The sequence below is a fragment of the Pyrgilauda ruficollis genome, unplaced genomic scaffold (genome assembly GCF_017590135.1).
Source record: "Pyrgilauda ruficollis isolate IOZ18807 unplaced genomic scaffold, ASM1759013v1 scaffold24, whole genome shotgun sequence".
Classification (NCBI taxonomy): domain Eukaryota; kingdom Metazoa; phylum Chordata; class Aves; order Passeriformes; family Passeridae; genus Pyrgilauda; species Pyrgilauda ruficollis.
Genome location: NW_024523648.1, coordinates 4,661,336 through 4,673,171, shown reverse-complemented (window position 1 = coordinate 4,673,171; position 11,836 = coordinate 4,661,336). Strand labels below are relative to the sequence as shown.

At 36.3% G+C, this 11,836-nt stretch overlaps 1 protein-coding gene across 1 annotated transcript; it reads left to right on the top strand.

Moving 5' to 3' along the window:
• The first annotated feature begins 599 nt into the window (after positions 1-599).
• On the top strand, positions 600-1,908 carry LOC121354976 (vesicular inhibitory amino acid transporter-like). The gene is made up of 2 exons (XM_041470098.1): positions 600-647; positions 757-1,908. The coding sequence occupies exons 1-2, from the start codon at positions 600-602 to the stop codon at positions 1,906-1,908; spliced, it is 1,200 nt and encodes a 399-aa protein (XP_041326032.1).
• Positions 1,909-11,836: the final 9,928 nt, after the last annotated feature.

Here is an 11,836-nt window from a genome sequence, read left to right as displayed (position 1 = left end):
ATAATGTCCTGTGAAAGTAAAATTCCTTCTTTATTTTACCAGATAAAAAAATAAAACTATGTTCTTTTCGAAAACTGCTTAGTAAAAAAATGTTTTGCATGTATTTTTAAACACCTGAATAAGTTTGCACAGTCTAGAATCTCAGCACTTAGAAAAATCACTTTATCAGAGGACTTAGCAAGAGCGAAGACTGTGTGAGGCAGACAGAAGCTGCAGACGAAGAACAAACATAGTCTGATGGACTCTAATGCCATCTTCTCTCCAGAGGTCTGTTAAAAATTTTCAGACTGAAGGGAATTGTCATTACTGAATCCATCTACACTGCTATTTTTAATTGGAGTGAAACTTGTACAGATGATGCTACAGATGCTTAATTTTACTGATACTGAACCCGTTTCATTAATATGCATGTTGACTGAATAACTAACTACGAACCTTCTAAAATGTGCTCCTAATCACATCAGCATTAAATATTAACTAGAAAACTGACTCTATCATTCAGTCACATTCTCATTTTCCCAGCTTATCATTACATGTGTGTTGATGGAAGTAGTTACTTTTGCTGGTAATTTAATTTATCATAAATAAACACATTTCTCATGGTTGTTACTTACTTAGCAGAATGGACCAGTACTTTCACCATGCAAGTGGGTGAAAGCAATATTCAGTGAAGGATGGGTTTGAGAGTGCAACTTCTTGTAAATGTTTTGCCTGAGGGATTTTGTGCTATCTTTTCTCTCTCTTCTTCCTCTTCAGGGAATATTTGTCCTAGGATTGCCGTATGCTCTCCTCCACAGTGGATACAGTGGTCTACTTCTTATTGTCTTGGCTGCAGCATTATGCTGTTACACAGGCAAAATTCTAATTGCTTGCTTGTATGAAGAGAATGAAGATGGGCAAGTGACAAGAGTGAGAGACACATACGAAGATATTGCAAATGCCTGCTGCAAAAAGCTGTCTCCCAATCTAGGTGGCGTAGTTGTCAATGTGACCCAAGTGGTGGAACTGATCATGACATGTATTTTGTATCTGGTTGCTAGTGGGAACTTGCTGTCACACAGTTTCCCGTATGTACCCGTGACTGAGAAAACTTGGTCTGTAATTGCATTTGTTACTCTGTTGCCTTGTATATTTATCAGAACTCTCAAAATTGTTTCCAAACTCAGCCAGCTTTGCTCTTTGGTTCATTTTGTTATCATCTTTGTAGTGATAACTTACTGTCTCACACAAATACGTCAGTGGTCCTGGGCAAAATTCAGACTCTCTCTTGAATTTGAGGACTTCTTGGTCTCTGTAGGGGTGATCATTTTCAGTTACACTTCACAAATATTTCTTCCCACACTTGAAGGTAATATGAAAAACCCAGGGGAATTTAGGTGTATGCTAAATTGGACTCATTTTTTTGCCTGTATCTTCAAAACAACCTTTGCACTTACTGCTTTCTTGACCTGGGGTGAAAAGACAAAGGAAGTTATTACTGACAACCTGCCATCCTTTCTTGAAACCCTAGTGAATTTATGCCTTTTAACCAAGGCTCTTCTTTCTTACCCTTTGCCCTTTTTTGCAGCCACAGAAATTGTGTATTCTTGTATTTCTAAAGACAACCATTCCAATTACAGATCTCCACTACTTGCTCTGACTGTAAGAGGCTCATTTCTCTTGTTAACTCTGTTGATGGCCATGTTCACACCACATTTTGCCCTGTTGATGGGTTTGTCAGGCAGTGTAACAGGTGCTGCTATGACTTTTCTTCTTCCTTCTCTCTTCCATTTAAAACTTAAATGGAAAAAACTCTCCTTCTTAGAGAAATGTGCAGATATCTCTGTTTTTATTTTGGGCTTCCTTTGTAGCCTTGCAGGCATAGTTTGCTCAATAAAAGGGCTGCTTGAAGTATTTGGAGGAGTATAAAGATTTCCTGAAAGACAAATAAGGAGTAAATCTTATAAATGCTCTTACCGTGTTAGTCAATATATATGAGATTTTGTCACTAGGTAGAATTAAGCATCTGCTTAAATGTTTGCAGATTCAAGACTTTAACTGGAAAATTATCTCTAAGCAAACTGGAAAATAACATTCGTAGCCAAAAATTACAAAATTAGGCCTCTTAAAAACATTAAAAAGACAGATGTTGGAGATGGTTTAACATGAAAATAATAGTAAGTAATCCTACATGGTTTTAGTCATACATGGCATGCACATCCTGAACTTACTATGGCAAATGATTTCACCAATTTAACCAGAATTCTTCATAGGGTTAGGTACTGTTCAGTCTCAATGCTATCACAACTAGCTTACAGGATGTGAGTGAGAGATCATAGAATCACAGAATCACAGAATTCTATTGTTAGATCTATTATTGAAAATGGTTGAAATATTATTTCACCTCATTGGCAGACTGCAATTCAACATGTGAACAGAACAAATCAGTGAATTTTGGTTTTTATGTAAGACAAATTCTACTACTTGTTTTGTAAATGAATAGGCAAAAAGAGAGCTCAGTTTAGAGCAGTTTTGAAAGCCTGCTTTTATCATGACTTCAAATGGCAATATATAGTCAGAGTAAAAGGGGCATTCTAACAGTTCAAAGTCATGGAAAAGAGATTTTTTTTCTGAAATAAGCTATAGCCAGTGACTGCAGTGTTTCTGCAAGTCTACCTCCTAAGATTCATGTCTCTGCAATGCAACTACTCTATTGGTTGGGTTACTAGAAGTCTCACTGCTAGCATGAAAATGTTATGCAGTTCAGTCGCCCTGTTAGGCAAGAAATTTCTTTGATCTGTTAAAAGCTCAGTGGAGTAAATCAAGTTCAATAAACAGGCACACAGATAACTTCCTGTACAATTTGGTAGATCTTTAGCTTTAAAAGGTATTGGCTTAATAAAAAATCAGCACTGCAATGTATTTCGCATTAGTGATAAAACATTATGACAAGAAGCAATCTATCAGAGTGCTCTAATGAATACATATCTTATCACACTAAATCTCTGTTATAATACTTAATTAAAGTAATTATTTCAAAGAAGAAAGTGTGCATTTTTGTTATCAACAATTTCACACAACCTGGTACTGCGTCATATGGAAAAGTCTTTGAACGACAGAGTAAATCTGGGTGATGAGGAGCCCAGCAGTATCTGCTTAACTGAGCTATTTTTGCTATGTAGTTTCTCAGCATTAATGCTTCTGTCCTGCATGAGCAACAGTTGCCTCTCAAGGCTGATTTGCTGAATGATAAAAAAATAAAGAGAGGAGTTCTAGAAAGCCTTGTATGCCACCCTGTTCCTTCCCTGTCTGCTAGTGTACGCATGTCATATGTAATAGTGATGAAAAGTTTATTGAAACAGATTAATTGCATTGCTACAACATTATCAAGAAAACTGAAAATAACTATTCTGAAATTCTGAATTCTGAAAGTATCTCAGAATTTTATTACTTCTTCCTGCAATAGGTCAAATGCTGCACTCAAATCCACAACAATTTGAATGATATTAAAATTTGTGCTGGAAAAATAGGAGACTTTTTATCTTTATGTAAAATGCCAAAAATACATTGCCCATTGAAAGAGTTGAAAGCTTATTATTACTGCGACGACATAGTCAGAAAGATATTATTACTTGGATGATATTAATCAAAGGATTTCATTACTTTTTGTGTGGAGAAGTTTCATAGATAAACAAACGCGTAGGAACAGTATTTGTTCTGTTTATCCTGTATAAATCTCTGAGGACAGGGGAGGTTGTCCAAAGAGTTTTGTAAAAATTCTTTCTGTTACTTTGCTTAGAAACTCTCAAAAAAACCCCAAAAAACAACCCTCTTTTCCCATCTCCTACTTTTATTTAATGTGTTTTGTCTCTAACTCTTTGAAAAATCTTGGGATTGCCTCAGTGCATGGAAAGCTTGAAAACCAGGATAAGCATTTTATTTTGTGGCAGAATTGCCTAGCTCATCACTGTGATTCAAAATTGGATTTAGTTGTACTTTCTTAGCCTTTTCAAGTCAGTGCCCAGTCCTTTCAAGCCAAAGATGGTCACTCCACACCTAATCATGCTCCCTCTTACGTAAGACCTTTCCTACAAGGATCTTTATAAAATATGTCCTATTACTTTCCTTATTTAATAATTTAGGTAATTTCTGTTAACATCAGAAAAACAGCAAGGGCTATGGTTAACAAGCCAGTACAACTGTAAATGCACAAAAATGAAAGTCATCCAAGTGCAAGGCCTCAAGAAGTCACTTACAAAAGGCACCAGATTAAGAGGAAAAGCATAAAAGTTCAAGATTTTTGTGGTCAGCACTCAGCAATTTTGAAGTGTGCCATTGTTGTGGGACACAGAAGATATATGAGCTTTGCTTTAAAGCCATGCCCAGATATCTTGATGAGAAGCTGTCTTCTGGGCTCAAGATAAAGTGAGCCTCCCAACCTGGAAAGGCAAAGATGCACATACACACCCTAAGTCTGACTGTGGTGCTCAGCAGATGGTAGACAAAAATTTGTGATGTAAGACTAACTCACTGGATTTCATTTCCTAAAACTCACAATTGCGTCTTTTTAAATATAAACTTATTTCTGAACATTTTCCAATGGCAAAATTCTATTAATAGGATACGTAAAATATTTGCAACTTTCTATATAAGATGTTAAAACATGATCTATAGAATATGTTTAGTGAATCTGGTAAGGTGATGTTACCATAAATTATGAACCAAGAGGATCTGCATTAATCTAAGTAATGACTACTTAGAAATTTTGTCACTAAATTTATGCTACCTATCATTAGAATCACTGAAGCTAGGAAAGTAAAAGACTGACTAAATATTAATATATTATTTTGGCCACTCCTGGATTATTAATTGTAATATGATAGTGCTTTATCAAAATTAATTCTAAAAGCAAAAAACTGACAGCTGTGAACATGAAGAAAATGCTATGGAAAAAAAATATGTGCTGAAATAAAGCATTTTCAAACACTCTTGCTGCATTTCTTCTGCAAGTAAAAGTATGAGTAAGAGAACCTGCTTCCTTTCAGCAACAATAACACAAGCATTGCCCAAAATGCTTCTTCCATTTTGTAAGGAACACCAATCACAATTCCTACTTCTGACAGTGGTAATGCAGATTTAAGTCAATCAGATTACCCTAAAATTAAAATATAGAGTCAGCTAAGTTATTTGAGGAACTTCAAGTGTTTATTTATGAAGGCTTTTCAAAGCTGAAATCTGAAATTAGACTGAAAACCTCACTCTACTGACTCAGTGAGAGAAAAATAATTTACTTAAGTGGAACAATGTTCCCTGTAGTGCACTAGCAATACTTAATTTGCTTTTACACCAAAGTTTGGTGATCACTTTACTTCCTTACCGTAGTTTCTTTTCCACATTATTCCATCTCTTCTCTTTTTCCAGCAGTGAGATAAATATTTTTCCTGCCGATGATACTAAAATGTTACAGAGATGTCAGAAGAGATACTGAAAAAATTCTTGAGGCTAACACTATTTCATTAACTCTTCATCCTTGATTGCTCACTTTATTTTTTTTTTGTGTGTACTCTGTACTTCATGTAAAAAATGCATGTCACAGTAACTGGTTACTCTGAAAAAGTGATTGTATAAAAATAGAACAAATAAGATGTCCTGCAAATGCTTCATTAAGTCAAGTTACAATTTTCAGTACTTTTTTTCAGAAGTACCATATTTTAAAAACTGATAGCTGATTTCTAGGTATCATTTATCCAGTGCTTCTCCATTGTTAATAATTATCCAGATGATATATTGGTCTTAGAAAATATTAATCTTCAAAAATGAAGTAGAAAAAGAAATATATCTCAAAAATATTTTTGTAGTGTTCTGGATTTAGTTGTCCCAGGGGTTCATATGGGATATAGAATGTTGGAAAATTTATTGTGCTGTTTACTTGCTGACAATGAATGTAAAAATACACAGTCTAAAATCCACCTAAATATTTTTGTTCTCAGCATAAGTATTTGTTAAGCTGTAGAAACACTGAGGTTAACAGCTCTTCATTCCTCCTCAGCATCATTACCTTTATGTGGTCACCCGTCTAATATATTTCTCTTCACACTGTCTCTTAGAAGGGTGGGAGTTCTGAGATCTTAATTTTACAGTTTTGAAATGAATTCTCAGAGCAGAGATGAACCCAAGAGGGAATCCCAAGGAATCTCTAGGTTAATACTTGTTATTATACCATGCCTTCATGGTGATTCTGACAGTCAACATTGCTTTTATTTTTCTGTTACTCATCCTTCATTTTGTCTCCTTTGTTGGTTTGTGCCAGTATAACATGAAGGTATATAACACAGCAAGCAGCCCATTATGCAGCATAAATATTTAACTGAAAGCTGCCTTTTTCAGGTTTTTTTTTTAAGACAGAAATATAAAATTATAGTTAAATAATTATATATACAGGGATGCAGCACATGGGAGAGGAATTAAAGGCAGAGTAAATGCAACACAAAAAGCAAGAGGGGAGATGACAGGAAAATGTGGTGAGGGACTGGAAGAGGAAAACTGAAAACTGGCAAAAGTTTGAGAAGAAGTAAAAAGGAAAAGAAACATTACAGAAATTAAAAAACGCAGAAGGAGAAAAGTGGAAGGCAAAGTGGGAGAATTCATTTAATGTATTATTTAATATGGTCTATAAATATTTTCTACAGTTTTGCACAAGCAGTGATTCAAACTATTCCAGTTAATATAAGTCAATATATTGTGTGTGAGCAGTTTTTCTTTCTTTCACTTCCCCAAACCTCTTATGAATTCAAAACATTTAAAATAAAATCATTCTAATTTTTGTGGAATTACCTCTATGTTTAATGTTTTCTGTTACCCAAAGGAAACTTGAAAACATGCTAAATAAATAGTATTATAAACAAATTCTTTTTCTCTGTGTGTCTTTATCTATTCCTCCTCTTGACCTTTTCTACAGCAATGATTCAGAGGTATGCACCACTTCCAGGCAGCTATTGCCTTGCAGCCCCAAAACCAGTGCAAAAAAAAAGTCTTTAAATGGGTAAAAAATATTTCACAATGACCACCACAGAGGCTCTTTTGCACTTGGGGCAGAAACACAGCTAATATCCCCACAGAAATCCCTGTCTGGAAATGGCTTAGATTGATTTACGTGTCTGGTAGCAAACTCCAGCGAGGTGGGAGTTGGGAAAGCTAACACTGAGATGTCATTGTACTGTACCCCTGTTGCTCCTCAGGTGACTCAACATGTAAAATGGCAAATTGTACCAGCATATAAAATAAAGTATCCTTGTGAGCTCCTTCACGCTCACAATGGGACCTATTTAGACAGTTCCCCAAAATCAGCAATGTGTGGAAGCAAGATCCAGTTTCCTCCAGAGAGTATGTAATAGGTCAGCAGGAGATCAGGCTGCCTTTGGATGCGGCACAACTACTGATCCACATTCTGCACAGATGCATTCAAAGTTTTTGCTCCTAGATTAAAAGGAGCTTTACTATATGCTTTCTGTGCTAAGATAAGGTGCTAATGATGGCACAAAGAATTGTAAGAAAGCAAAGATTTATTAAATAATATTAAAAGTAACAAATTAAACTGGAACTATAAAGTTAATCTTAACTTCACTGTGTACAAAATTGAACATAATTTAAATCATAGCTAAAATTGAAAGATTTCATCAAGGTTATCCTGTACCCTGATCTTCTGGCTTCAGTGATAGATACAAAAGGAAGGAACTGTGTTCAAAAATTAATGTTCTTGTGTCATAGGGTATCATCTACAATGCTATTTACTCTTCCTACATAAGACTCTTGACAGCCATAAAAATGTTCCAAAACAAAGAAAACAAAAACAAAAATACAAGTAAAGTAATAATTAGCAACGAATGCTGAGTGTAGCCTACCTTAGGCCAAGAGCCCAGAGAACAAGGGATGTAGAGCTAAGTCAACAGGTGACCATATTGTTAGCACTTTAGCAATGATAATAATTTGCAATAATAACATAATGAACAAAGATGGGGTGAAGGCAGAAGGATTAAAGGGGAGCACGCAGCATACATAAGCCATACTACATCCAGCAAATTCCCAGGGCAGCTGCTTCAGGGATATTAAGCCTCCTGCAGACAGCTGCATCCCCCTGTTGCCATCTGTGGCTTGCATCCGTGGTGCTACTGCTGCCGACGTCTTGCACAGTTGCAAAGGCCAAACCCTCCATCAGCAGAAAATATCCACTCCCACACCTTCTTGCAGGGAGCATGGCTGCCACCTGATCCTTAGGATACAAGGGCTTTCCTGAGATGTAATCAGCTGTTAATTAATCCTAGGACTGATGGCTAGAGAGAGGAATGCTTTGCCAGCTGAGATGTCAGATGGGAACATAGGGTAGGCATTAAGTTATCAGTTTTATTAGACAACACTAATCTCATTGGTACAGACTTGCTAATCGCACTTCAGGAGAAAGTTTTATTACAAATGGTCTGAGAGGAATCTGAAATGGGTCACATTTCAAACGTGGGCCAATGTAAAACAATCCAAATCAAAGTGGATCAACTGACTTCCAAATAACTTCCAAACGCACATAGTGAAACAGATCAGAAACAGATTATTTTTAAACACTTTTCCCCTTTCTTCAGTCTCACCCTCAGTCCCTTAGGACTCGCAGTCAGTGACTTATTGTGCCATTGTTACCCCTTACTACCCAGAAAAAGGCTTTCCCATCACAGTTAAGGCCCTGTGTGGTGTCTGCTCCCTGTTCTTCTTGAATAGATCCTCATTCTCCACTTGTGTGCCTCTCTAACTCACACATCACAAGCAACTCACCTCTCTGTGTTTTCAACACCTTTTGGGAAACAAACCACTTCCCTAAACCTCCGTGTGCTGCTCTTGACCTGGTATAGCAGCCAAGGCAAGGGAAACATAAGCAGGCAGCCTTCTCTCTTAAATCAGTGGTGCTGGTTCAACGTGCTGCTTTTTCATGGTAATCTACAAACAGGTATCTAAACTCATGGGCTGGCTAACACGGATGGTCATTTGAATCTAAAAAAAGAAAAAGCGAGCCTCCCATAGTCTTTCTAATAGTATCAGCCACACAGCTTGCTGTTATGGGCCCAACCACAATACTGTAGAAATAGAAGCCATGCAAAACAAGGTACTACCAAATAAAATACGTATGCTTTACTTACTGTGAGTAAACCAAATCTGAGCTTGATAGTTTACATGACACAGTGACTCCGTGCATGAAACATGTGAGACCATCAGGCCCTAAAACACCAACTCAAATCAGTTAAGCATTGTTCTCTGAAAATCTGTAACCCGATCAAATAAAAATTTTAAAAATCAACATCATGGAAGTCTTATTTTTAAACTTGCCATAATACAGCCATACAGAGTGCTCCAGGCCAGAGTGCATTGTATCAGCTGGTTCTGGAGTACAGCACAGCTGTTTTCAGAGCCCTGGAGCAGCACCAAACAGGGCAAGAGGATACAAATTGCAGGAGGTTTGAGAGTCGTTAAGCCCACGGATCTCAACGTGTGAAGGGCTGGATCAAGTCCTAAAGAAGTCTTATGTTCCCAGGATGGACAATATGAGCAGCTCTTTAAGAAGTGAAGGACACTTCTTAAATAAATGTCTAATGCAAAGCATTATCCCTGCTGTTTTCCATCCAGGCTTAACTTCAAGATCCAACACCTCAATTATGCCTCAAGGCTACAATGTAAGACTTACTTGCAGGCCTAACCTGTTTACAGTCCCTGGGAACAAAAAGATGACCTTGATTTTAAATGGCTCTTCTATTTTAACTCCAGAAGTTGGAAATGTGTTTATTTGACAAGACCTGCAGCTGTAGTAAATGCAACACCTTACTTGCTGTTCAGCTTTTCCTTCTATGCAGCATTTTAGCCTAAGGCCTGATTAGGATTCTTTTAGGGTGATTGGATATGGTAAGCTCCTGGAATAGCACTAAGCCAGTATAATTGGAAGAGGTCTTAGAAGAGATACAGCTTCTTAATGACATATGGTCAAAAGGTTACTTTGCAAACAAGAGGTCTTTCTGACTTCAGTTTTCAGGTCTGCAATTTCTTCTGGACTCAGCCTGTGGTTCTGACACTTTCTTCTAAAGGATGAATAAAGGAAGCAAAGCCTTTGAATACTTTCTTTATGTGATAGAGTAGTGTTTTGGAGCACGGAAAATAGCATTTTAATGCCTGGGACCACTGTATTTTACTGCTTAATGTTATTAAAACTACTGATAAATGATTTCTTTATATCAGTCATTAATTTCTGATACATAATATATTATATATACAAACCACAATTTCATTTACCATTGAAATGAAATAATCCTAGAATATATATGATAAAGCAGAGAATAAAATTGGATAAGACAAAACATGTCAAGAAAAAATAATTTTATACATTCCTGAAGACAGATACCATTGATGTTGCAGGGAGAGGTAGTTGTAAAAGAGAATTACTAATATTGATCATATTTAAAGGTATGATTCAATCACAATATGCTCAGAATCTTGCTTTTATGCAAGAATGGATATGTACATCATCACCTATTTAGAAATAATAGACCAAAGTTATATTTATTTCTCTGAAGATTTCTCCCCCAAATCAAATAGCAGAAGCAAAGAGCTCTGGAGGGAGATAGGTACAACAAATCCATAAACAAAGACAGAGGTCTTTGATAAAATATGGTGTTTCCCTGACTATAGTATAAATCATAATCTTTGAAAACTTTAGCTTTATGGAAAAATACTATTGCATTTCATTTCATATAGGAAGCCTATAATATATTCTCCTTTAAAGTTTTTGACAAAAACAGTTGATAAAGTCATCCAGGGCTGTTTTATGATGCAGCCTAATACATGAAAGGCAAAACAGAGAGCAATCTGCTGTTTTAATTACATGCTCAAAGCAAATGCAATATTGCAGCTTTAATAAACATTGACCCCTTAACTGAACGTGCCCTACAAACACATTAATGCCCATCTGCGAAATAATCCAATGAAATAATCCAATCATACCAACAGAGAATGACTGTTGGCTTGGCAAGTGAGGGCTCATACACATTGGTCAGTAGTAGGATGTTCTCAATTATCTTGTTGCCAGAGCTAATAAAATTCTATGGAATTCTTCATCTTTATAAGCAAATTGAAAATCCAACAGAGAGGAAAATTTTCTCCCTGTTACCACACCGAAGTTTACTGCCACCAGTTATGCCTAAACTACAATGAAAGATTCAAAACTTTCCAATTTTGATGTTACAATGGCTAACAAAGCTAGTGTCTCACAGGTAAGTAAAATGTCTATGAAACAGGGAGGTCCAGCCAACTGATATTGATTATTATATTAATTTAGAGCCACTGCATCCTGATAGTTATCAGGAAATTTCAAAGTGCAGAGAAGGAGGTACATTGCTGGTAAGATACACTTGCTGGCATAAATACAAAGCTGGCAGACAAATAAAAAGAGAGGAGCAGGTGAGTGAGAGATCGACCATAGATTGGCCCAAGACTGGAGAAAGAAATCTTGTCTTTCTATTTCCTGCCCAGATATTATATTCATTCTGCCTAAAATGTCATGATTTAAAACTACATGTATAGGTCCCTATCTATTGGTCAATGCAACTGAGTTTTTTTAGAAATTGATTGTCTCCAAACAAAAAATGTGAGATCAGACTCCAACTATTTGATTCATAGGAGTTTGGTGCTGCTAGCAAAGTCTCCTTTCATGGCTTATGATTTGTTTGAATGTTGATTCTAGAAACCAAAAAAACATTTAGTTAATTCCTCTAAGATCTTCAGCAACCAACAGAAGATAATAGCTTGTATTCATTTTAACCTTAAAAAGCAA